General features: G+C 41.1%; 1 protein-coding gene and 1 pseudogene across 2 annotated transcripts; one reads left to right on the top strand and one right to left on the bottom strand.

Moving 5' to 3' along the window:
- The first annotated feature begins 580 nt into the window (after positions 1 to 580).
- On the top strand, positions 581 to 10,220 carry LOC308137538 (annotated as a pseudogene). The gene is made up of 18 exons (XR_013937236.1): positions 581 to 856; positions 1,887 to 2,052; positions 2,138 to 2,290; positions 2,367 to 2,527; positions 2,601 to 2,777; positions 2,877 to 3,015; positions 3,906 to 4,328; positions 4,965 to 5,137; positions 5,593 to 5,642; positions 6,292 to 6,391; positions 6,672 to 6,837; positions 6,935 to 7,087; positions 7,179 to 7,339; positions 8,773 to 8,946; positions 9,031 to 9,172; positions 9,236 to 9,423; positions 9,766 to 9,907; positions 10,045 to 10,220. The product of XR_013937236.1 is annotated as an uncharacterized misc_RNA (transcript).
- A 1,880-nt stretch (positions 10,221 to 12,100) lies between these two features.
- On the bottom strand, positions 12,101 to 27,301 carry hook1 (hook microtubule-tethering protein 1). Its single transcript, XM_080506587.1, has 22 exons — positions 27,176 to 27,301; positions 24,912 to 24,997; positions 24,024 to 24,096; positions 23,522 to 23,572; positions 22,271 to 22,403; positions 21,127 to 21,194; positions 20,851 to 20,913; positions 19,932 to 20,015; positions 17,786 to 17,949; positions 16,712 to 16,852; positions 16,347 to 16,548; positions 16,110 to 16,220; positions 15,925 to 16,012; positions 15,764 to 15,830; positions 15,544 to 15,684; positions 15,350 to 15,437; positions 15,111 to 15,142; positions 14,936 to 15,018; positions 14,428 to 14,528; positions 14,050 to 14,151; positions 13,883 to 13,951; positions 12,101 to 13,201 (listed from the first exon to the last, which is right to left on the bottom strand). The coding sequence occupies exons 1-22, from the start codon at positions 27,218 to 27,220 to the stop codon at positions 13,043 to 13,045; spliced, it is 2,151 nt and encodes a 716-aa protein (XP_080362713.1). The 5' UTR covers positions 27,221 to 27,301; the 3' UTR covers positions 12,101 to 13,042.
- Between the last annotated feature and the right edge of the window lie 260 nt (positions 27,302 to 27,561).

Consider the following 27,561-nt stretch of genomic DNA (forward strand, 5'->3'; position numbering starts at 1 on the left):
AAAGTAACTCCTATTTTATTTTGAAGCAGTAACTTTAAATAGCAAAGGAATTATTTCTTTCACTTGTTTTTGAAAATTACTTGACGTCATAATTACCAGTTATTGCTTTGAATAGTACAGGATTTATTTACTAGCCATTTGAAATTGCTAATTGAAATATTAAAGAACATACACTGCTACTTACTACAAGGTAATAATGGATGGCTGTTAAAGCTGTAAATAATTACTATAACTAACAGATTAATTTTAATTAACTGAAAAAGTAGCTAGTTTAGTATTTAAATCAGTTACTATTATCAATGGCAATAACTGAGTACTGATTTTCAGTAATAAGTTAAGCAATCATTTTACTGTATAAACAGATTTTTGGAGGAAAAAAAAAAGCTAAAACCCAAAGCATTGGTTTCTGAGCAGACACCGAACATGTACAGTCGCCTTGTTGTTGGAGTGTGGGAGTAACCGGAGTAACCGGACTAAAGGGAATAAAGGGAATAAAGGAGGTGTGGCTTGATCCCAGTTACGTAAACACTTGTGTGCAGATGTGGACTCTGTCTGGACTATAAAGGGTAAGAATTAAAAGTCAACCTGCTGCAGAAAAGTCACGTTGAGCAAGAAGGAAACACGAACAGCTGCAGTCTCTCTCTTCATTTGTCTTCCTTCAACCATGTGGCTTTCTGACATCCTGCTGAGTTTCGACCTGAAGAGCCTGCTGCTGTTTGTTGTGCTTTTCCTGCTGATCGCAGATTATCTGAAAAACAAGAAGCCACCGAACTTCCCCCCAGGACCTCTGGCTCTCCCCGTTGTGGGGAACACACTGAGTGTGGACAGCAAACATCCACACGATTACTTTACCAAGGTACGTGTGGGTTTAATTTTCACAATAACATGTTTAAGGTTGAATGCTGTTATTCTGTCCAGTGGTTAAATGAACGCTGCTGCTGGACTCTCTTTATTTAAACTAGTGACTGAGACTCTGTTCATATATATGAGCAAGTGGTGATATCATAATGAACATGTCCTCATGGTTCTGTTGTTCTCTTCAACATCTTCATCATTCCAGTGTAATCAGTACACCCACCATCAAAGCTCTGCCCTATCAGACATAATAAAAAAAATGTTCTTTGCTCTGTCATTGACAGATCTGAAATTATGTATTTAATTAATTTGATTTTTTTTAATTAAAAGACAATGAAACAATAATGCTAGTACCACTACTAATAATAATAATAATATGATAAAAAGTAAAAAAAACAATATTACATATAATATAAAATATTATTAACCAATCAATACTACAACTACTACTAAAAATAATGAGAATAATAATGAGAATAAAACAGTAGTCTATTTTTGCAGTGTAAAAATGAATTGGACGAAGCAACTTTCTCATCCAGCAATATACCCCATAGAAGCAATCTATTCTAATTAATTAAACATCCAATCCCTAAAACCTTCCCTCTAGCACCCTATCAGTGCCATCAATATCAATCATATCATACTGTGCTTTACAGTAATCTTTGTTATATCTTGTGATAACATTTTTATATAGCTTTTTTTAATGCTTAATATATATGCTGTGTTTAGAGTTGTGTTGTGGTAACAGAGGTTCTTGCTGACCAAACTGTCCCAACAGTCACTAGAAAATAAACCTCATAAAGCATTTTCACACTTACACAAATGTCAATAAATATTGAAAAATCAGGATAAATCAGACTCAGTGAAGACTCATCATCCCTCCGGTTGAACAATAATGCCTCAAAATCACATTGGGGAAATAGTTTCACAACATGTTAAAAGCACATCTCATAAAAGTCTTTTACTTTTACTACTTTATGTTACAATGCATTGTGCTTGTCAAGATATTGTTTATGTCATATTGTCCACAGTTGGCCAAGGAGTATGGGAATGTCTTCAGTGTCCGTCTTGGTAGCGAAAAGGTGGTGTTTGTGTGCGGGTACAAGATGGTGAAGGAAGCCATCGTGTCCCAAGCAGAGAACTTTGCTGACCGGCCGCACAGCGCTGTGGCTGACAGGCTTTACAACGGAAGATCAGGTGTGAAAATCTCCACGTTCCTTCTCCTGCTGCACACAGAAAATTGTGGTCTTCAGCTATTAAACCCTTCATGCTTTCTGTCTAGATGGTCTGTTCGTAAGCAATGGTGAGAATTGGAAGAGACAACGACGCTTTGCCTTGTCCACCCTGCGCTCCTTCGGCCTGGGCAAAAACACGATGGAGCAGAGCATCTGTGAGGAGCTGCGGTTCCTGCGGGAAGAGATGGAGAAGGAGAAAGGTGTTTTACATTGATCAGCTCATACTCCTTTACAAGCAGTACAAGGTTTCTCAAACAGTGGTTTCTTCTCCTTTAGGTGGTCTTTTCACACCAGCAGGCCTCTTTACCAACGCTGTATCCAACATTGTTTGCCAGCTGGTGATGGGGAAAAGGTTTGACTACTGTGACCACAACTTCCAGCTCATGCTGAAGTATTTGTCTGAGGCACTTCAGCTTGAGGGAACCATCTGGGGTCTGGTATGTTCACAATGACACAGGAATTTAGTGACATTCAAATGCTTCTCTCATCATTTTCATTTCATTCCGGCAGCTCTATGATTCATTGCCTGGACTAATGAAACACCTGCCAGGTCCTCACAACAGAATGTTCAGCCACTACGAAAATGTGATAAAATTTGTTAATGAGGAAGTGAAGCGGCACAAGCAGGACCTGGACCACAACAATCCCCGAGACTACATTGACGCTTTCCTCATTGAGATGAAGAATGTATGATTACAACGTCTTTGAACTCGACATATGTTTTCCTTCAAGCTGCCAGTTTGTTTACTAATCATCTAATGTGTCCACTCTGTATCTTCTTTATAGCACAAAGAGTTGGACCAGGGTTTTTATGAAACCAACCTGGTTCTGTGCTCTCTGGATCTCTTCATTGCTGGAACAGAAACGACCTCCACTACTTTGCTGTGGGCTTTGGTTTACCTCATCAGAAACCCTGATGTCCAGGGTGGGTGGCATGTCAGAGAGTAACAATCTCTGTAGTGTGAACAAAATAACTCCAGTGCTCAGAAAGAAAAGTGTAGCAGGAACCGACTCTCCTGAGTGCAGACTGAAAGGTGCTGAGGGCAGTTACTCTTCACACTGAACTTTTAATGCCATGATAGAGAGAAAATATCAGTTTATCATTGGAAAACCACAAAGATTGTTTTTATACCAAAGTTCATTATTCATTCTTGTAAAGATTTCTTACCTCATATGGTTCAGCAGTAATCTTGGGTTTTGGCTATTGATAAAGATTAATAATAATCAAAGATAGCTCAGATTTATTTGATTATAAATGGAATTTGATGTGCATCAGATTATGGGGCACCACCTGTTTAACAGGAAATTATGGCCATATTTGGTCAATGTCCCATAAGAAACACTGAACAATTAATTTGAAATTTGAATGACATTTTAAACACTTTCTGTTTCTTTGGTTCAATTTTATTCGTTCAAGTGTGTGACGTTGTAACAACTCTGTACCCATGAAGTAGCTCTCAGTTTTGAGAAAATCCTTTAACACTCTTCAGTGTTCAAGATTATCTTTGTACCAAAGTTCATTATTCATTCTTGTAATGATTTATTACCTCATATGTTCAGCAGTAATGTTGGGTCTTGGCAGTTTGGCTAGTGATAACAATTGGTTAAAGATAATTATTCATTATTTTACTACAAATAGAATCTGATGTGCATAAGAAAAAAATGGGGCACCACCGGTTTAACAGGAAATTCTATCATAATTTAGTCATATGTCCCATAAGAAACACAAAACAATTAATTTGGAATTTGAATGAGATTTTAAACACAAAAGGGAAGTTGCTCTCCCTTTTGAGAAAATCCTATAACTCTCTTCAGAGAAAGTCCAGGAGGAGATAGATGCAGTGATCGGCCAGACCAGACAGCCCACCATGGCGGACAGACCCAACATGCCCTACACTGACGCGGTCATCCACGAGATCCAGAGACTAGGAAACATTGTTCCTTTGAATGGGATGAGGAAAGCAGCTCAGGACACCACGCTGGGCGGCTACAACATACCACAGGTCCCTTCAGTGTTCAGCTATTTGAAGTAGGGGTGTTTAGTTGGATGTGGTAGTTCCCTGTTGTCATCATGTGTTTTTTTTGTTTTTTTTCAGGGTACATCCTTGATGCCCATGCTGACCTCGGTGTTGTTTGATGAGACTGAATGGGAGACTCCAGACTCCTTTAACCCCGGGCACTTCCTGGATGCTGAGGGAAAGTTTGTGAAGCGAGAAGCATTTCTGCCTTTCTCTGCAGGTACAGTGCTTCAACACCACACTCACACTGAAAGCAGGACTACAGGTGGCAAGCAAATCAGTATTTGTACTTTCTTTCTGTATTTTCAGGTATCTGTCTTTAAATATTCCTCAACAACATTTAACTTTTACTCCCTTTATTTAAATATAAATATCTCCTCATTCCCTATTTCACAGTTAAAGTGAAAACAGTTATAACACAATATCCCTCACTGATTTTCCAATGTGATATAAACTACCAAACCTTGCTATATCACAATAACCTCCTGGGTTTCTCTGGAGAGAAAAATGGAGTATATTGGAATTTTGTTGGTTGCTTTGACATTGTTTCCTTGTTTCTGAGCATATTAAAATATCTCCCCTCATATAATGTAACAAAGAAACATTATTCTGCGTAACCTGCCAGTCAAATAATTGCCGATTAAATGCATACTTCATAGTTCCTTGAAAATATTTGTATACATTTATATTGCTGGGCCTGTACAGTATGTTTGGTTACTCTAAAATATGATGCTCACATTTGAAGTAAAGAACATTTGATTTATTTTTATCATTTCCAACTCTGTCTGTGAGGTGTCTGCATTGTGATCACTATCTCTTAAACCTGAGTGTGTTTGTGTATTTGTGGCTCTTTCAGGGAAACGGGTGTGTCTTGGAGAGGGCCTCGCCAAGATGGAGCTGTTCCTGTTTTTGGTGGGATTGCTGCAGAGTTTCTCTTTCAGTGTTCCTGAGGGAGTCGAACTGAGTACAGAAGGGGTGTCTGGAAGCACACGTGTACCTCACCCCTTCAAAGTTCACGCCAAGATTCGCTGAATGACAGAACATCTAACCAAACAGCCTTCCATATGAACCAAGCAGAGCCATAATATGCATCTGGAATCATACAGTTGTGTTATATTTTTCCATGTAGACACAAGTTGTCCACTCTGAGCCAAGATAGTAAACAAGCTATGGGAACATGCTGAATATCTAATAAACAATTTGTTGAACTGCAACAGAAACCTGAGTTTGTTTTGTTTTTCAAACCCATCATACAATAGGTCCGAGATATAGGTTATAGGTTAAAGGTATACTACTATGTAAATAAAATAGCCTGCAGCCTTTAACCAAGGTATTTGGATTATAATACAATATAAATTAATATAATGGAATATTTAATGACTCCATAAAATCACCTTGGTAGCACAGGGCAATAGCAGAATGTCACACAGGACAATAACAACCAAGTCAAAAACAGTTTACCTCTTTCCCTTATGCATGTGTAGACACAAGGCCGAGGTGCAGCTTCTTCATCCAGAGGCACTGAGACTCAGAGGTAGAGAAATCTGGAATGCTGTCCTGTGACAGCTTACTCAACTCTTATGTTTGCTTGCCGGTTTTAAATTTCTGTCGATGCAGTCCAATTTGCTGCTTGTTTTACCAATTTTATTTCGGAGTAACCAGATTTATTTTAACCTCAAATGCGTCTTTTGGGGAAGCTGTATTAGCTGGAGAAAACACACACACACACACACACACACACACACACACACACACACACACACACACACACACACACACACACACACACACACACACACACACACACACACACACACACACACACACACACACACACAGACAGACAGACAGACAGACAGACAGACAGACAGACAGACAGGCACGCACGCACGCACACACACACACACACACACACACACACACACACACACACACACACACACACACACACACACACACACACACACACACACAGCTTCTTTTTACATGTCTACCATGTGAGTCAGCAGAGTGCCAGCCCATCTCTAACTGGAGGATGGATGATGGTCCTGCTCATTTCTTTGTTTTCCTTCTCTCCTACTCTGCTACACAATGTGGCACTGGGATTTGTTTCTGTGGATGAACCTGAGAGGGATCCTACTTTTGATTCTTGCTGGTCTACTCTCAATATGTTTTCTTCTCAGAAAGGATCCTCCACACTTTCCTCCGGGACCACCAGCACTCCCTATTTTGGGAAACATCTTCAACATAGAATCTGAGCAGCCTCACATTTATCTCACCAAGGTAAACAGGCATCATCAGTGCATGTCCGCCGTATGCAACAGTGAGTAGCTATTTAACTTTAAAATGTCTATTTCAGTTTATAGTCACATCTTCATGTAAGATAGAATAGGGCCTAATAGTGTTTATCAGATAAAAATGTCCCTGTTTACTATTTACAGTCTAAGTGTATGCCTCAAATCTGTAGAATTCCAGTTTTAATAGTGCATTGTATTGAATGCAGGTCTTATTTCAGTCACACGGGAGACAACAGGCCATGTATTGTCTGCTTTTGCACCCTCAGCTTGCTGATGTTTATGGGAATGTGTTCTGCATACGTCTGGGACGACACAAAACAGTGTTTGTGTCTGGGTGGAAGATGGTGAAAGAAGCCATAGTCACACAGGCCGAGAACTTTGTGGACCGGCCATACAGTCCCATGGTGACCAGGATTTATTCGGGGAACTCAGGTGACCAAGGCTAATGTACAACACAAGCATGATCAGTCGTGAGAACAAGCTCCTGCCTTTAGCACTATGAGTGATGTTTGCTTTCAATATGCATCAGCTGGGCTTTTCTTCAGCAATGGGAAGGTGTGGAGGAGACAGCGACGTTTCGCCATGGCCATGTTACGCACCTTCGGACTGGCCAAAAGCTCCATGGAGCAAAGCATCTGTGATGAGAGTCGACGCCTGCAAGAGGCAATGACAAAGGAGGAAGGTTATCTGCAGAAAATAGATCAAAATGTAAAGAAATTTATGTGAAATCTTCCCACCGCTATGCTGTGACCGAAGGCCTTTACTCTGCTCAGGTGAGTCATTTGACCCCGTCCCGCTATTGAACAACGCTGTGGCCAACATCATCTGCCAGATAGTGTTCGGGAGACGGTTCCACTACAGCGACTACAACTTCCAGAGAATGCTGGAGAATCTGACTGAGATGGCCTACCTGGAAGGCTCCATATGGGCTTTGGTAAGCTGCAAAGCACAGCTCAGATACACTGTTACTTCTGAATGCCTATTCAAACATTAAAAATCAATGTTTTGTTAAAATTGTAGCAATTAGAAATAATGTTCCCAAATCAGGATGTACTTGTAAGTAACTCTAGCTGTCCTCAGTCCAATCAATATAGCAAAAAGCAGCAAGAGGCGGGACTTTGGTGCAAGTAGAAATCATAGTCTGAAGCTGTTGGAAGCTAAATTTCAAATGCATTTGCAATACAAATAAATGTTCTCTCCAGTAAAATCACAACCCTGCATGTGCATAAAGTTGCTTTATGCGTGGCTGCTAGAGTGTTTGGTAGCTATTAGGTGCAAATGTATGAGTGAATACGTGTACATTTCAGCATATTTGTGTAAGATTACAGATTTTAAAGAGAAATTAAAAAGAAATTAAAGATTAGTAACCTCAATGGAACAAATAGGGATAAATAAAACAAAGAGACATACAGGTGCAAATTGGCTATTGCATTACAGAGAGTAAAATAGCAGAGTTCACAGTCGGTTCAGCACTGTGTGGCACAAAGGTAGTCCTTCTCCTCTGTGTCAGTACACATCAGCCAGTACACTGTGACCTGCACAGAGAACAGCAGACCAAGTACAGAGTAAGTCATCTGCTATTCATAAAGCACCAATAAAAATAAAATACATGTTGAATACATTAAAATACAATGAATAAGAAAAATAAACAACAGAACACACAGATTCACATAAAATCCTCTAGTAAACCATAAGCCTTCATAAATTCAAAAATATAAATTAAAGGCTTCACCTGCTTCTTGAAAATATCAATATAGATCCAGATGTTGAGCTGAGCTGTTTTATTCTTATTGTCGAGAAATCTATTTTATATTTTAGTTTAATAATTGTCAATAATATTCTTATTATTGATCGTTATCATTGACATTCTTCTTATCATTGGTATTATTATTATTATGTTCTCACTGTGTATATGTAAAATTGCCTAAATTGTCCATACTTGTGGATGTGAGTGCTTGAGTTTTCCCCATGAGGGGTGGTGAGGATGGTGCACCTTGCTTACCCATTTTCTTCACTGGGATCTACTCCAGTGGCCAAAACCCTGCACTTAATAAACCAGTACAGAAGATAGTTAGGTACAGTACATGTCACTCTATTACTTATTTTGCTTTGTCTTTTTCAAAGAAAAATATAACTATGGGAGCAAACTCGGAGCAGACTGGATGACAAAGTGAATTGGCCCCAACGTCACTTTACAAACTGCACCTAATGTGGAAAAAAAGCTGATTTTTTTTTATCAAACTAAGGGATGTGCTTGTGTTGGTGTGTCAATCAGAAGAAGGAAATAAAGCAAAATTAAACAATGCAGTAGTCGACCATCAAAAGTAGACCATCGTTAAACAAGCTCATTGTCTTGTCTGCTAACAGCTGTATGATGCCTTCCCTACACTGATGAAACACCTGCCTGGACCTCACAATGGCATCTTCAGCAGCTCCAAGTCTTTGGAGGCTTCTATCAGGACGGAGATTGAGAGACACAAGTTGGATCTGGACCCCAGCAACCCGCGGGATTACATCGACAACTTCCTCATAGAAGAGAAGGTGTTCAGGCGGAGAGTATTGTTGAAACGAGAACAAATGTCTTAACAAAGCGAGTGTAAGTCGGTGCCTCCTTTCTGCTCACAGCACAACAAGAACAGCGAGTTGGGATTTGAGGACGAAAACCTGGTTCTGTGCTGCCTGGATCTGTTTCTGGCTGGTAGTGAAACCACCTCCAAGACTCTGCAGTGGGGACTGATCTACCTCATCCAAAACCAACACATCCAGGGTGAGTTCTCTGAAACACGACAAGCAGACGTCACATGATAAATCAACGAGTTTGACTTTGTAGAGAAGGTCCAGGCGGAGATCGACCGGGTGATTGGACAGACCCAGCAGCCCACCATGGCTGACAGACCCAACATGCCCTACACTGACGCCGTCATCCACGAGATCCAGAGGATGGGAAACATTGTTCCATTGAATGGACTCCGGATGGCCGCGAAGGACACAAACCTGGGGGGTTACTTCATCCCAAAGGTGCATCTGTGCATCTGCAATCTACCTCTGTGTACATTATGTGTTTATTTGGTTCAGGAACCAGAACAAAAAACCCAAAATATGTATTGCACATTTCAATATCAAGGTTAGATACTTGTTGTTCTATTCTAGTCGTACATCTGTAGTCTCATTTCTTGCTCACCCCTACTTTAAACAGTAGCTCCCCATAGAATCATTCAGAATTTCTCTCGCACGTGTATATCCACAAAAACCATAATCTCAAAACTAAAGCTGCTGTACAGTGATGGAAGAACCACATTTTCATCATCACTTCGTGTTGACTCCGGGTTTTTGGGTGAGTTTGTGTGTGTTTGTGTGCAGGGGACGTCTGTGATGCCGAACCTGACCTCTGTGCTATTTGACAAGAACGAGTGGGAAACCCCTCAAACCTTTAACCCCCAACACTTCCTGGATGCTGAGGGAAAGTTTGTGAGGAGGGATGCATTTCTGCCTTTCTCTGCAGGTAACTCGGATCACTAATTAGGTTCACGACTGTTCATGGAGGAAAGGTGACTGTGAACGACTCCTCAAGCAGCAGCATTCATAATTGATGCTGCTTAATGATTCGTTCACAGCCATGTTGTGTTGTTGACTCCACAGGGAAGCGAGCGTGTCTCGGCGAGGGCCTGGCGAGGATGGAGCTTTTCTTGTTCTTTGTCACTTTGTTTCAGAGGTTCTGCTTCTCCACTCCGGATGGTGCTGAGCTGAGAACTGAAGGAATAACTGGAGCTACACGCACTCCGCATCCCTTCAAGATTCATGCAAAGAGCCGCTGAGCCCTGCAATCCACAAACAAGGATCAAGCTCTCACTGTGATTAAAGCTACTGACCCAGCACAACAGAAAAAAAACGTAAAATAAGCATCTTTAAAAAGATCGAAGAAAAACAGCCGTGCTCCTGAATTGAAGTGAAATGTGTGCAATTAACTCTAAACTCACCCCATTTGTCTCTCAAGTACTAAATCTTGATTGAATTAAAGCTGCCTTTGTCGATGGGATGACCAAGGACAATAATCACATTTATATGTATTGTCTGGAATTCTGTTTTGTCTGCATTAAGCCATGATATTTGTTCCACTTTTTCTTTTTCATTTTAATAAAATCTATATTGCTTTAATGTTTTAGTTATTGCTTTTTTGGGAAGTGTTTTGTTAAGAGATACCATGGAGCCCAATATTGGCCAGTCTAATGAAAATGGGAAGATAATTACCTAAAGATTATTTATAAATCCACGTTTCCTTTAGTTAAGTGTAATAGAAGGCAAGTATCTCCTGAAAATGATCACTTTTAACATGCTTCGTACACAATGACGCACCCACTGAGATTTTTAAATGTTCCATCAACAATCCTACATCATTTTCTATTCATCTTCACACTGATCTGGGTAAATGCTTTCAGCGTTCTGTAGCCTTGAGCAGGTACTCTGAAAGATGACCAGAATATCTGTAAAATTCCTTATTTCAATTCTTTTTTTTTTCTTCATATTCCCATTTGAGGTTTCTGTTGCCTTTTTTCTGTCTAGATTGCTTAGAATGTGTTGTATCTAATATAACTACTAAGTATTCGTATATAGTTGAATGACTTCAGTTTGAGAATAATTTAAGCTGTGGTTCACCAATGGTGATGATTGATGCGCATGGTGCTCAACGTCCATTGGGAGCAGTATAAAAAGTAAGATGGGGGCGTTGAACCAACAACCGGGAGACCTGAGACCTAAAAATATCTGAGCCTCTCACCAGATACCGGTAATCAATTTTACAAGTAAAAACTGTTTTCTTTGTCAGAAAATTGTCCATTACAAGAATTTAAACCTTCAGTTGAGACTTGCAGGCTCAATTTTTCAATTGAGGCCCAATCAGTAAAGAATTATTCTGTTTATTTTCTATTCTATCCAGGTTTGTGTTTCTGATCACTGATCTCCGCTACTGTGCCATTACGCCTTGCGAAGTTGTGCAACAGTTGAGGGTGAGAAGCCCAACTGACAGTGTGCGCCCCACAGTGGTTGAATTAGGAATAGCAGCTACTTTTCATGTCTTCTCATGTGAATGAGCTGAATTGTTTTCAACTACAGTACGTGTGCTCATTTACCAAAAAATCTTGTAATATTCACCCATCTTCAACACACTTCAGTGTCGCTGGGGCAGATTTCAGCTGAGAGAGGGTGAAGACGGGGTTCACTCTGGTCAGGTCAACGGTCCATCACAGAGCATAGGAACTTCTAAAGGTTTTCAATATAGGACTTACATTTACATCAACTATGATTCACAACCATTTACAGGAGTACACAATGTCACAAATAGTATAATAGTTTTAAAGGTTTATTATCTACCAACATAAAAACCAAAGACTTTAATTGAATAGTTCCAGTGCTAGATTTGATTATAATATGCACGTACGAATGACACTGAAGTTAAATGAGCTGTCGACAAGAATCATCCACTGCAAAGGAAAAACAAGCAAAGCACTTTAAATACATCTAAAGATCACTTAGTGAGGGCATGATCAATGCCTCTGTAGTGTTGCTGCACATGAAGGTAATCTACAGCCCGTTTATGCTGCGATTCTAGTGCAGATTAACTTAAATCTGCAGCATCCGAACCCCCCCCCCCCCCCCCAAAAAAAAAACTAAAACTAAACAAAAATCAATGATAGCGCCTTACTTTCACTAAAGTGCCTGACTGCACTCACTGACATAAAACAGTCTGAAAACATTGGATTGGAAACAGACAATTATAATTCTCCAGTTACAATATACAGGTACTGAATGAATGTTTCACCTGACTGTGACATTTGGATTAAGAGCTGGTGTTGAAATCAAGCTGTACAAAACCTCATTGATTAAAATCTTGATTTTTTTTTTATATTAAAGATCTGTTGCGGCCATTAAAAATATCTCCGTTTTCACTGAGCGCAGGCTCAGTGCAGAGGTCAAACATGTCCCTGGGAGTTCAGAAAATAATTCATCTTCCTGATTTTGGTTGGCAAGAGCTGTGTTGGTGGCTCCACACAGCTTGATTGTGAATAGGATTTTCACAGCTTCACACAACAAGGTTAAATATTTTTGTTTTTGACGACACTTGATCTACTTGGTTGCCAGCACCAAATATCAGCACCTCTGCCTTGAAACAGGTTTTCATCAGTTAGGACCCCTCCCACTGCATAGAATAGTGGTACAGTTTATAACTCAACAATCATCTTTAAGTTACATTTAGTCGGCGTCGGCCCTTTTCAACGATCACATTCGCGACTGAAATGACCTTCAATTGTAAATGAAATCATTCTGTAGTCTTTTACATTTCTGTCATTCCTGACTGAATATAGCTGGAGAGCCGAGGCAAAGCAGAGAATGAACACACACACAGGCTCGGGTTCGAATAGAAATGAGCGTGTGTTAATTTAGCTAATGGCGTGAGCGTATCGCACGGGTTCGGCTGCTGTGACCGACACGATACAGTATGCCACGAAGTCAGGGTTCGGGGAGGTTTTGGTGAACCACATCAGCTCATCCTCGACCCCTCCCACAGAGCCGAGAGCAGATGTGTTTAAGGTCACTTGAGGGCTGACTTGTGCGAGGGGTTGAGAAGAAGGTCAGAGGTGATCTACTTGGAGGTAGTGGTTGCAGGCACGCTGATGGGGAGCGCTTGGCGCGGCGCGTTCGACACTTGACGCTGCTGCGACAAGAAAGACTGGCCGCTGGACAACATGGAGGCGCGACCCCCGAGACGCGATTCAATGGCCAGTTTCTGAAAGTTGAGACTCTAAGGAGCAGAGAAAGAGAGACCATCAGTTATTTATGAAGTAATAAAAGGCAGGGTGTGAATACAAGTGCATCTTAAAAAAAAAAAAAAAAAAACAATAGCCCAGAATGCAATAAAAAAAAGTTTCTTTTACCAACAGTTCAGTCATTTATAATAAATAAATTGAAGCTGTGTCTCTTCATTTATAAAGTTATTCCACTGGAATAAATGAAACATTTAGAAGCCAGTTTTAGTTGATGTGTTCTCAATACTTTTCTGAGAATGAAATCCGTCATTACACTTAAACTGCACGTAATTCCAGCATATATATTTTGCGAAAGACCTCCGGGGGTTTGTTGACATCTTAGTGTCACGGAAATACCCAACGATTCCCGGAGCAAGATCGACCTCGAGTCACGTTTAAGAAACAATTAACAGTTTCAACACATTCATTGAACTCTGGGTTGCAAATTAGTGTCTTGATTTTGTATTTTGGTTTATTCTCTGTGCAGAAGTGATACTTTTGATGGGAGTTATGTTTTAAATGTTTTTGGGGGTTTTTTTGTGGTAGAGTAACTTTAAAACTGGAAGTTACATTTTATGATTCTCCATTTAATATTATTTAATTAATGAAGAAGTGAAATTTCTACACAGTTTCCAATGAGTTCTGGATTGTTCTGAGGTGTGACTGTGAGGTTCTACCTTGTTATACCACGCTGTGACGATGAGCTTCTCCTCGCACTCTCTCAGCCGGGCTTGCTCACACTGCCGCTGCAAAGCAAATTGAGACATTAACATTGGAAAAGCTTTGTGTATGGACACTGCCAGTGCTTGGGGGGGGGGTGATGAAAGAATGATGGGGTATTTACTTCCAGATTGAGAATCTGTGTGTCCCGGTCGGTAATCTGCACCCGCAGAGCATGAATCTCTGCAGTGGCAGGATTCAGTTTGGGGTCCAGCGCTCGAATCACCTGCGAGCAGGAGATATTGAATGAAAACAAATTAACTTTAGATCACAATGAACAAAACGTTGCGCGCGCGCACACACACACACACACACACACACACACACACACACACACACACACACACACACACACACACACACACACACACACACACACACACACACACACACACACACACACACACACACACACACACACACACACACACACACACACACACACACACACACACACACACACACACAAAAAGGACAATTACTATTTGAAAAGATTACTTACATTACGAGCCTTTTCCAGGTACATTTTGTATCGCTCCTCCATGGCCCGCATGTCATCGTCTTTCTTCTTCAGCGCAGCCGTCAGCTCGTCCAGCTTCAGGGCTGAAAACGTGAATTCACGACACGTCATTTCTGGACGACTGGATAGCGCAGCAAATCTGCATTTGTTCAAGGAGAAATTCAATTACAAGGCACAACTAATATAATAAGATGAGCACAGCAGTAAGCGCCATCAAGAAACTACAGTAGGTACAGTAATGGAGTTTGTGCCAAACTAAAACCTTGAAAGATAAAAAGCACAGTTAAAGAAGTATTGGTTGTAACGACGACACCAGCATCCACCTAGTTCATATAAACTACTTCTCTGCCTCCAGTCAAATTTAAGGGCTGTTTATGCTCACTGACATTTTAAAACCTAGACAAAATAGAGGACATTTTCAGTTTCTGGCTTTGGGTATTAATGAGGATCCAAACAGCAGTGAAGAAAAAAGAAAATCACAAAGACCTACAGGTTTGAGTGTTATCGGGCTGAAGGTCCTCAAGGAGCTCTTTCTTCTTCATGATTTCATCCTGGGCCTCGTTCAGCTGAACCCTGAAGAGAGAAAACGTTTCATTACCTCCCTCTACTGGAGAACAAGACGGATCATTTTTATTTCCCAGCGTTGTCAGAGCAGACTCACTTACATGTGTGCATCAAGTTTCCTCTTCAAGTTTGACTAAAAATCAAAGTACGAGATCAAACGTGATTAAATCAATCAATCAGGAACAAGTCACAAAATTAGATAATCAAGAGGAACTTTTAGCTTCCCAACACAGTCTGATGAAGCTTTTCCTGTAATCTCTACCAGCACAAGGTCAAAGAGCCTCAGATTAACTCTGTTGGCCATTTCTTGGGTATTGGTGCCAGTGCGTGGCAAACTTACATCATCAGGTTTGGCTGCCTGACTCTGCAGAGCTTTCTGAAGGTCCTCTACTTGCTGCTGCAGCTCACGGATCCGCTCCTGATTCAATCTGAGGATCAACAATTGAAGGGGAAGAGAACAGAACATTTACCAAATAGGGGAAAAAAAAAAAAAAAAACAGTTTCACATGTGTGAGCGACATCAACTCCGCTCACCTGTTGTCAGTATCCAGTTCACTGCGCGTCTTATGGGCTTCCTCCAGTTGGGCCTGCAGAGCTGCAATCTTCTCCCTCTCATGCTCCTCCTGCTGCACTCGCAGCATCTTATTCTCATATTGCAGCGTGATGAACTTTTCTCTAAACATGCAGAGGAAGTTGATGCCAACATACCACACCACAGCAATAAGGATTTATATGTGAAGAAAAAGTAGATCACCTGTACTTGATGGGCACCAACTCGGCTGCCAGATTGTCGTGGCTGTCGCTCTCAGAAGGCTGCATCTCTACATAGGAGGGAATAGGAATTTTAAGACGTATTAGAAAAGTGGCTCTGCAGTATCATGGTGCCCGTACGATAAGACTTTACAATTAGATTACCTGCTTGGGAGAGTTGGTGCTGCTGAGCCTGAGTGCAACGCAGCTCTTCATTGATTTCCTTCAAGGAATCTCTCTCAATGATGATCCTCTGGCAAAAGATTGGAAACAAAGTGCCGTTTGTCAGTTTAGTGTTTTGATCAAAACACTAAAAACTGCTGCTCACAATACTCAAAAAGCTTCTTTACCTCTTTCTCCTTCATTACGGTTTCGTGCCTCTCTTCCAGCCTCTCCAGCTCAAAGGCCAGATGATCTGCTCGCCGTGTCTCCTCAGACAACTTCTTGTGAAGCTCCACCACCTCAAATGGAGAAAGCAAGCATAAACATAGCACAGAGCTCTGAATACATCCATTCTGTTCTAAAGCAGAGAGAGATGCAGCAAACGATTCATCTTTCATCGTGTCACACTTTCCACGTCACCCCACCTGTCTCTTGTATGTCTCCAGCTGTGCACGGGCAGCATTGGCCTTGAGGAGCTCCTTCTCCAGGCTCACAGTGTTTTGCATGTACGTCATGTTATTTTCCTCCAAAAGCTTCATCTGGCGCTTCAGATCACCCAGATTCTCAAGTTTACGCTTGTAGGTTTCCACTGATGCCTCCATCATCACCACCCGGTCTGAGCAGTTTCTGGAAGGAATAAAAACAAAGCTCAGTGAACCTCAGTGACTGCGTTAAAAAAAATAAATAAAAAGAACTGGACTCAAAGAAACAAAACTCAAGGCAAAGAGGAGGAAGAGTTGGGATGCAGCTGTGACATATATGATACATCTACAACATGCATTTCACAGACCTCAGGACATCCAGCTCGTCCTTGAGAGCCCGCGATTCCTCTGCCAGGCTGGTGAGCTCGTCGTTGCGGTGCTGGACCTCGATCAGCTGCTTCTCCAGCTCCTCACAGTGGATCCGGTAGTCGTCCTTAGCAGCCTCCAGTCTGTCGGCACAAACGCACAATATTCAGTGAGAAATACATAAGGTACATCAATTGTATACAAATATAAAACTTCCACCTCAGTTCCTCTTTCAAAGTATACAAGTTTGCTTACAACAACCTTTTTCCCCGCCGTTAAAGAAATTCAAAATTCCTTAAAAAAAAAAAAATTTTTAAATCTCACAACAAAATGTTTGAGTTTCTGACTCGAGCTTCACCTTCAATCCAATTCATTATTCTGCTTGATGATAATTTAAAGCCCTGGCAGACCAAATAAATAAAGAGCTTCTAAATTTAAACTGACTATACATCTTTTGTCCACTATGTCTTGTTCTAGGAATCATTTTATACACACACACAAACACACACACACACAACCTTTGATCTTCAGAGTCATCATTTATCAAGGGTATATTAAGCATGTATCTAATCTAATGACTGTGCCTGACATATTCCTGAAGAGACATCCTTGTGGGTGGCTTTATTACACAACAAAGAGAAGAAGCAGGCATCGGGGCAGCAATGTGCTCAACCAATGAAAAGCACAAGAGAAAGAAAAAAACATTCCTAATTGCAGATAAAGTGATGGCGGATTCAGAGAATTTACTTGCAGCGAATCACAGTGGGTGCAGTGTTCGCGGTGATGTCTCTAAATATGCGTTTGCTCGCACAGGAAGCGCCACAAGACAAGGAATTATCTGCATACTGATTAAGTCACGACTTCCATCCTCCTTGATATTAACTGGGAAACCAAAAGTCTTTTGCACACAGCTGCCATGACGATGGGAGGGTGTGATCGGGCTTGAAAGGAGTTCCAGGAAGACAGAATTAGTTTGTATACAAAACTACTCTAAGCTGATGTTTTCCCCTTCTGTTCAAAACTGCCACGCCCATAAGCGAGGAAGCAGGAGCCCACATGAGGAGGGAGAGACGAACCTGAAGTTTTCCTCCTGCAGTGTCTCCAGCTGTTGCTGCAACTGGCTGTGTTTCCTTCCTGAGAGCGTGGACGGGTCGTCGAACGTGCCGAGCTGGTTGGCTCGGTCCGTTAGGACATCGTTCTCAGCCAACAAGCTGTTTCGTTCCTCTTGAAGTACAGTGACCTGTCCAGAAACGACAACATGAGAGCCTCTCCCACAAAATAGCACTTGACTATGAGTCTGCAGGAAAAAGTAGAGACACTGTTGGTTAAATTATTGCATGCAAAGTAGAAAAGTGGTATAGAAGCATTACCACCCCCCCCCCACCCCCACCCCCACCCCCATTTTAAAGACAAGTCTGGTCCTCTCCCAGCTGGTAAAGCAAACAGCGCAGTTAATCCATGCTGGAAGCGCTTCAAGCCAACATGTTAATAGCACAGGGTTAGTTTTCATTTCTTCCCCCCTCCGGCCTTAACAGTAAACAAACACCAATGTATCTCAAAACAAACTCAAAGGGGACAGTGTCGAAAATGTAAATAAAAAGAGGAAGCAATGAACTGCAAGTCTCGGATAAAGGCAGGAGGATCTTTAAAGTATTTCTATCTTCACATCGAGGCACCGATGTTAAACTGTTGAGCAGAAATTATAGACAAACATTTCTTTTGTTACAAAATACTGGCTCGTGTGCGTGTATTTTTTCACAGTTTACTAAACTGAATGTCTGAGTAATAGATTATTTCTTCATTGTGACAATGCTGGTGATGAATCTTAAAACTAAATAAGCTGATCATTTCCCTTTCAAACGGTGCCACGTGTGTCGAAGTGGAAGTTCATGGGATGAGCAGCAGAGCTGAGGATGTGGGTTACATAATGAAAACTTCCTCCATGAAAAGTTCCTGCTAATGAATATGACCAAATGCAACTCTTTACTTTTTGTGCGACGTCTGTTAATGAAGCTTGATTGCTTATTTTTCAATTCGTGAAACCCTTTTAAATCTTCTTCATAGAGACTTTGTCTCTCTTGAAATTTCTATTATATCTCCAGTCATTTCCCGAAGTTCCTCTTCAAATGCTTTCAACACTGCTGCTGTGTTTTATTGTGGATGAAATAGAGGTTTGCTAAAATTATAAATCACTGCATCCTGTTTTCATTTACAACTTAAGTGTCCCAAAATTTCTAGAACTAGGGTTGTCGACTGTTACTTAAAATCTGTCTGACAATATTCTTAGAAAGTGCACAGAAACAACTAGGAATATACCATACATAAATAGTTTTCACTTTCTCAGGCTTGTCTACATGACCGAAAATGTTTTTATAACATCTATAATTACAAAATTACCAACTTGTTTTCAGTTTATATTCTGTAAGTAAAACAGTGACTCAAACGGATCTCAGCTGTATTATATCTGTTCATTTTAATGACACCTAATCACCATCATAATCATAACAGAATTATAGCAAATGCTGCCTTGCCTTAAGTTCAGCTCCAAATTAACCGTCTCATGAGCAATCCTTCAACAAACCAAAGACACAATTCAATGTTTTTTTCCCCCCAAAGAGAAGACAAAATGACAAATTGTTCAGACAGACACCACAAAGTAAATTACGGAGTTAAAACCAGCAGTTAATGAACCAACACTGCAGGACTTGTCCTCGCCGAGCCGTCTGTTAGCGGAGTCAAACTTTGAAGCAGCTGGTTTAGAGAGGTTAAGTTTTGCCGGACGGACCGCTGCGTTGGACTTACCTCGCTGCCACGGGGGACGAACAAGACTGCGGAAAGAACAAATCGATCTGTCGAGTGTCCGGTGGGAGACGAGTGCCTGTGCTAACTGGAGCTGTGCAGCGCTGACCGAGGCCTTCTGGTCGAGGCAGAGGATGGGCCGCCTGCCACGGTGGGACCAGGCACAGCCCCGACTGTCAGCCCACAGTCTTTCTGCCACAACAGCTCCAGACAATGGGCCCAAGCATTGCAGCAAATCACACAACTGATGTTTTTACTGTACCAAAGGCATCCGTGCGAGCGCCGGGTTGTGTGTGCAGACACGAGAGAGCTTAACATGTGCAAACCTGCGAGGCGGCACCGGTTTCGACAGCTCTAAGTTAATACAGTGTGTTCCTTTGCAGAAAGTGTGTGTGTGTGTGTTTGTATAAGCTCTCCAATCACCTGAATGTCCAGTTCTTGGCAGCGCTGGACGAGAGCCTCCTTCTCAGCTTGAAGGTCAGAAAGGTCCTCCAGGGATTTTTTTAGCTGGACACGTGGATGATAAGATGAATTTACCAACATGCTCATCCAGGGGTCTCAAACTCGCATCCTGGAGTGCCGCAGTCCTGTACGTTTTCCACGTCTCCCTCCTTCAACACAGCTGATCGCAATGAGCAGGCTCGTTATCTGGCTCTGCGCTGAACGTGGTGATGAACCATCAGGACATTCAGGTGTGTCAAAGAAGGGAGGCACGGAAAACGTGCAAGGCTGAGGCCCTCCAGGATCGGAGTTTAGGACCTCTGAGGACAGCTCATCTATCCGAGGCTCACATGGATTAAGAAAGAATTGACTCTATATTCAGATCACAAGACTCAAAAATAAAACAAATCATCTTATGTTCTTGTAGATCTTAAATCTCCTCTGGAGCCGAAGCCACACAAACCTTTAATCCCAGACTCACACACCAACACATGCTTATTCTAACACAAAAGGCTCGTTTTTGGTTGAATGTAAATGTTGGTCAACGGAGGAGTAAATTCACTATTGATTAATCCCTTATCACAATTTATAAACTAAACACATTTACAATACACATCACAGGCTCATTGAAAATTAGAGTTGATGCCTGCGTACACTAGTTATCTTTCCTTTTGCTATAAGTCAGGGGTTTTCAGAGCATTTAAAGATTAGCCCAGATTAATCAACCAAATCTTTCTCATGCCCCTCAATCAAGATCGTCACAAAAATATGAAAACTAATGTTCTCAATAACTTATCCAACCATTGTTTTTGTAAAATCTTTCTGTTGTAGAATTTTATGGGATAAAGTACCAACATTAAAAGACCCATTTTACAGGGATCCCTGCAGAATTAGCACTGACCTGCTGTTCCACGTCCCCCGACGGCTCTGCGCCAAATGGGGCCACAGTCTCTTTGCTCATAAGCTGGAGAAGAAAGCGTCATGGTTTAGTTACAGAGACTCAAATAAATGAGCTGCCAAACGTCAACATTTGATAACAATGTGAAGGAATGCACCCTGCCCTCGTTCAACAACGACAGCTGCTCCTGCTGGTGTCCTGCCGACAACCTGATTTGACAAATCGTATCTGGATGTTTTTAATACCATTGCTTTCATAGAGGGAGAAAGATGAACTGACCTCTTGAATGGCTGTCATGACAACATGCTGCACGGACTCCTCCAAGGTCATGATTATCTGGATGTATTCTGCCAGAGTAATGACACACACACACACACACACACACACACACACACACACACACACACACACACACACACACACACACACACACACACACACACACACACACACACACACACACACACACACACACACACACACACACACACACACACACACACACACACACACACACTATTAGAATCTGTGTCGAGAGAAATACAGAGTTGTCGTCACTGGTTTTCTTTGCAGGCTGCCTGGTAATATCCAGCTCAACTGGTAACTGTAATAATTCTTGTTTGGTTGCTCATCTTGTATTTTGTATAAAGCAGTTGGACATTTGCACTCCAGCATAAACATGACATCAAAATAAAACTATGCAACTTTGCCTTTTTCCAATCTTTCATATTTGACAAATTCATAACAATTAGTCAGCTTATCAGTTGGACAACAATTTTAAGAGAGTTGGGGCATTTCACATATATACATTATGCCCAAAATGTACAATATAGCATTACATTTAAACCATACAAAATAAACCATGGAACTGAGTTAGAAGCATTATCATGAATGCATGCAATAATTTACAGTCATCTGTTTATACCTGCAGACAATCCATGATGCCCTGTTCCCTCTCAAAGTTTGTACGACTAATTGCTGTAAAATGGTCAATTGAGAAGCTGGATTAGCTGCGGAAAGTTAGCTTGTAATGTAAATAATACAGTTTTCAAGATGATGTCGTGAGCTTTTGTACAATGACGAAGACAATGATAGAGAGTTATTGGTGTCACAGGTAATGTAGGATTATAGTCATTTTGAGCACGAACTGAGCGGGCGTCCATTGACAGTTCTCCAAATTACTGTATTAATGAGTTTCTTTCAAGGTTTGTTTATATATACGGTATATAAATCAAAAAGGTACATTCAAACTCGCTCTTTTCATAATCCTCAAAAATTCTCATGGTGGATGTGCTCCGCCACAACTTGGCAAAGGTTGTGATTTTTTTTTTTTTTTCTTCTTTGCTTATAATGATAAAAGTCGCCCGCCCCAGTACTGTGCTTGAGTGTAGAAATTGTCTGCAACAAATCAGCGATGACGCACCTTGTTTGCGCTCACATCTGACAGCGCAGCCCAGGATGAGCTGCAGCAGCCTGCCCAGCTCCACTGGGTCTGAATGCTCTGCCACAACAGAAAGGTTTGGCAAAGGAAAATCTGAGATTTCCTGGGAAAGGACCTGAGAATACAGACACAAATGAATATAAATACATGGCCTTCAACGCAAATCTACCACAAGGGTGAATGTCTAAATTTTCTCCCATGCACAAAGGAAATTGATTGTCAAAAGCTAAAACAGAATCTCTGTATTGAGAACAAACTTATATGAAATCTTACAAACACAAAGGTCACAAAGGTTAAATTTCATATTAGTTAAAATAATGGCGCTTCAAATTCTGGACTATTGTTCTTCGTCATACAGGACTTCCACTCACGACTGCTGCCCGCATTCTGTGCAGAACAAGGCGTTTTTCTGTCTTAAAGACAAAGTTACTAGTTTCGGTCCTTTAAAAACATCGGATTGGGCAAACTTGTATCTACAGTCACTTTTGAATAGTTGCAACATAACCATGAGCCTGAAGATCATTTGCTTGCTCCTTTGTCCAGTTCAAGACCCAAAGTCTCAACTTTTCTACTTTCATCTGTTAAAAATTCAATATAATCAGTGCAAAATCATTAGCACGAGCTTGAGTCTATACTGTACATGTCACTGGCTTCTATAACTGGTTTGACATCATGTGTATTCTTTATACATCCTCTTATTAAGGACACCTGGATCCCAATTGACCATACTTGGTTCAACAAGTATGCTGAGCATATTAATAAAAACAGAATCAATCTCCCCAAACTGACCTAAATTTGTCATGGAAGACATTACCTGGATGTGGTTTGTGCCTGGATTTCACAATAGCTGAAAATAAATAAGATGCTGGATATGATAAAATGGGTAGACACAATGCAGGGCTTCTGTATATAATATACATATGCATTATGTATAGATAATAATATAGATATATTATAGAATATAATTGAGGTGGATCGTGTACAAGGTTTGCACTGCTTCCAATCTGCTGATCACACTATATTTGCCTTTATAAAAAACCTCCTGAGGCCTCACTCCATGTCAACAGTTCAGATTACAACTCCCAACAGCATCGACTGAACAGAGTTCAGCCCTCATATGAAGCACGAGTTGTACCACACCACAAGAGAGATTATTCTGCTCTACACCACACAGATGTGACGTATCGCTGTCAAGCAAAAACAACACACTACCACCAAACTGTAGACAATTACCTCATTGTAATAATCCAACACCATCTGCAGGATTTTCTTCAGGTTGTTCATCTGAGGAGAGACATTAAAAGAAATGAATGACAAAAGAAAATTAACATCAGCACAATATTTATGCAAAAAATAAATAAATAAATAATTACATGCATATGATGACATTATGAGCCGTCAGAGAAAACTCAAAGGAAATATTGTTCTCGTATTCTGAAATGCACCATTGATTTCACACTTGTGCTACTTTAATTTTCACCACATTTAATCTTAATATTTTTTGCCATTTATCTGCACTTTTTCCTGACAAACCATACAAGCACATGTCACCAGAGGAGCCACAGTACAGGTCAGAGGGCTGGGTGAGCCACCAGTAATGCCCTGGAGCAGGTGGGCAGTCAAGGACATTCAGACAGGTTTGTAGCAAACAGGATTTATTGCATGTGGAGGAGCTTCATATATATAAAATGAGGAGCACAGTGAGGTAAGACAGACTGGGAACCTTGCACGGTACCTTTAATCTCCAGTTGTCCTCAACATCTGTTTTGATGCGACCGAGCCATCCATCACTGAACCAGGCAGGGTCTCTGCAGAGGACAACGAAGGTTAACCAGCACGAGACTTCACATTTACCGAGAAGAATCATCAACTATTTATTCAGTAAATATCGTTAACGCTCTGAAAGCAGCAGGTGTTAAATAGGACTGTTCAGGACAACTCATTTTGATGGAACAGCAATTTTAATTAGGTCAACTCGTCTAAAAGAGAGAAAATAATACTCATAAGACTACCAACCTAGTACCATCTATTCAGGCTTTATACCAATACCATGCATAGCTATCATTGTGAAGAGCTGCATCATCTTCTCAGGTCAGAAAGGGTCACAGTGTTTCTTTTTTTTCCCAATTCAGCTATTTATTTTGAGAGTTTAACAGAATAGACCAATAATGTCAAAGTCTTCTGAAGTGTTCAGTACTGCACGTGCACACAAACGTCTCAGTCAATAGACTTTCTGCACTCGGTGCAAGAAGAACAGAACTAGAACAGTGGAGGGATGCAGTGTTTTGGTTGTATTACAAAATACGCAGCACCAACTACTGGCCCGGCATGCAAATTATAACACTTTCAGTGTTACAGTGATCGTTTCACATTAATGCTCCACATTGGATTATGAAAAAAGCATAAAAAATTAAAAACAAAAACACCCAGAAAACCTCATCAAAGTCATTAAATTATTAACATTAGCCCGCTCTATGTGTGCTGAAAAAAAAAAAGGAACATTCATTCCTTCTAAGATGCCTTTTCAACCGTCTTTGACTTGATACGCTGCAGTTGTGTGTGATGTGAACCACTCAAGCCTGACAGAACCGCTTGTAGGTAAATGATGCATGTGGTCCCTCACATCTGATGCAGTGCCTGCGACATTGCCGCTCCAGTGGTCAGCTCCTCCACCGTTCTGCAGGGTGCAGGAGTGTCGAAGGTCTGCAGCTGAGGGGGGCAGGAAACACAGCATCATTATGAGCACCGCTGAGCCATATATATATATATACATATATATATATATATTCACAGAAAAAATGTTAGCTGTAAGCACTTTATTTAACAAGCTACGACCTCGGAGTTTATCCAAGCTGCTGCAAATTTTCCGAAGCGGTGTAAAGACCCATGTGGAAAATATAAGTCAAAGTGAGAGGAGAGATCACAGCTACACTGATGAAAAGATTTTTGCAAGATACAAAAAAAATTTGAAACTCCAAGTGAAAAAAAGTAACTAAAACAGAATTCAAGTCATGGACATATGTTGACTCTCATATATCACGACTGCTTTTCCTCAAGCAAGTATTTCCTGTAGCTGTTTGGGTGTTTAACATGAACACTTAACTTGAGATGAAACACATTTCTGACAAAACATCAGTGACCATCAGTGACACACTGAAGAAACTGGCTATGATTTCCATTAACTACCATTTCCGTTTCAATGTTACATCTGCATCCATTTGAGAAATGAAATGACAACATATGAATTCCATTACAGATTAAAATGTTTTCCCCAGCTAATGCAAGACAGTAAATACACAGATGTCAGTACCTGCATCAACAAATTAGCCAGATTGATCAAACATAGCATCATGGAAATTAAGGGTTTTCCATCAAAAGAAACTTCAAAAAAAAGTTGAATGGTCTTTATTTTAAGATTATAAACTGATCAATCATTACAACTATATGATCAAAAAAATCAAGATTATTATTGCATAAGTTATTGATAATTACAAGAGCTCCAGTTATCAAATCGGATGAATTAATTAATTGCTATAACAAACCCATTTAAAAGAAACTCGGCTTAGGTTGATTACAAACAAGTGAACGGCTTTACTCTAAAACGAGATGGGAACCGTTGGCATTAATGAAGAGTCAACTTTACAGTTAGAAATCTCTCCCTTAAATCACAGTTTTACCGCCGAAGACGAACCAAATGTGTTTTGACTCAACTGACATATATCTGGTAAGACTGTGTCAGGGATATTGTTGCTCAGCAAAGTAAAGCGATGCCTTTTATACATCCAGCAGCAGGATTCCAGATCAGCTTGATACCAGATCTCATTAAGAAACCGCTCATCCTCTTACTGAACCACAACAAACCCAGAGCCACCAACACCTCGCTGTTATGCCAAGTTCTGTCTGACTATCGAGATTCACATCACCTCGTATCCACCACGGGGCCTCACATTCAAACCTATGGGGACGTTTTAGATTAACCAATTACCACAAACTTTTGTTTTAGGATTGTGGGAGGAAGCCAGAGTACCAGAGAAAACCCATTCACATGCACAGAAAGCCTGCAACCCACACATCAGCCTTCAAAAGTGAATTCAAACACAAAACATTTATTTCAGTTGCTATCCATTTGCGTTTGTCAGAGGAAAGTTCTATGCTTTTGACTGAATAAACAGAGCGTGCAAATTGTTCATTGGCTTCCAACATGGGCCTGATGACTAACTATTAAGAGGCCTATCTGAAATAGTGTGCATTATTATACTTTCTGTCCAGACAAAAGAGGCATACTTTAAATGTAAAGGCAACTCTGAGTGACATTTACGACAGACAAGAGGGGAAATCAAAATATGTTCAGCCTCGACGCAGGCTGAATATTTGACATCAGTGTTTGGGAGCCAAATTGTGACGTAATACCTCATTTAGGTCATTTTGAGGGCACACAGTTCAGGAGCTCCCTCCAGGGGAGGGGTGGGGGACACCATTCTCTGAGGGCTGCAGAACTCTGCATAACACCTCATCAAACAGAGCTGTGCTTAACTGGTGCCAGCTCAATTTAACCACTTGCATAATGTTAATGAAACAACCCAAGGAGTTTCATTCCACAAATCCCCCCCTCCCCGGGGTAATTGGATTTGCGAATCAAACTGCAGCCAACCATTAAATATATTTTTGCCACCGTTACCGGAGCAACTTTATATTCAACAGCCTGCAGGATGCACATCCATTGCTTCTCCTCTTATTACCGGCGGACCGGCAGCAGTGAAACGACCCGCAGCAGCTCCAACTCGTGCTGGTCTCTCCAAGAGATCTTTCCTTTTGGCTTTATTCTTCCCTTTAGCAGCCGACCGGCGACCGACAGGTACGTGACACCTCCGAGCACGTAAAACTCACCCATATTATCAGGCTCTCGACCAGCGCCGTTTTGCCGTCGTCCATTTGTCCCCTTTTAGCTTAACGGTATAATGTTTTCCTCCAACTGTCAGCAAAGCCCTTCCGCTCCGCTCCTCTGCATTTGACCTCACCTGCTGCCAAAGGTGGTTCGCGATTCGCCAATGGCAGATGCGTAAGTTGGGGACAAGTCGCGTCCTCTGCGTCGTGAAACAACGTAAAGCGTACGAGAATGGCGCAGCTTCTTACTGGATTGACGTCGACTCGCCGACAGGCTTGGCTCGTGAGGAGGATATAAAAGGCGTCCAATCAGAAACGAGATCCCTTGAGATTGACAGCTAAAAAACACAGTGCCTTGACCAATCAGAGAGCGAAATCTGCAGCGGGCG

This window comes from Blennius ocellaris (genome assembly GCF_963422515.1).
Source record: "Blennius ocellaris genome assembly, chromosome: 12".
NCBI lineage: Eukaryota > Metazoa > Chordata > Actinopteri > Blenniiformes > Blenniidae > Blennius > Blennius ocellaris.

Bases quoted from the DNA above. Each gene is read 5' to 3' on its own strand.
- hook1 (XM_080506587.1), bottom strand. From the start codon at position 27,220: ATGGACGACGGCAAAACGGCGCTGGTCGAGAGCCTGATAATATGG. The intron at 16,013-16,109 runs GTAAAGAAGCTT...ATCTTTTGCCAG, and splicing joins CCGTAATGAAGGAGAAAGAG to AGGATCATCATTGAGAGAGA. The intron at 15,831-15,924 runs GTAATCTAATTG...CCTCCTATGTAG, and splicing joins GCACCAACTCTCCCAAGCAG to AGATGCAGCCTTCTGAGAGC.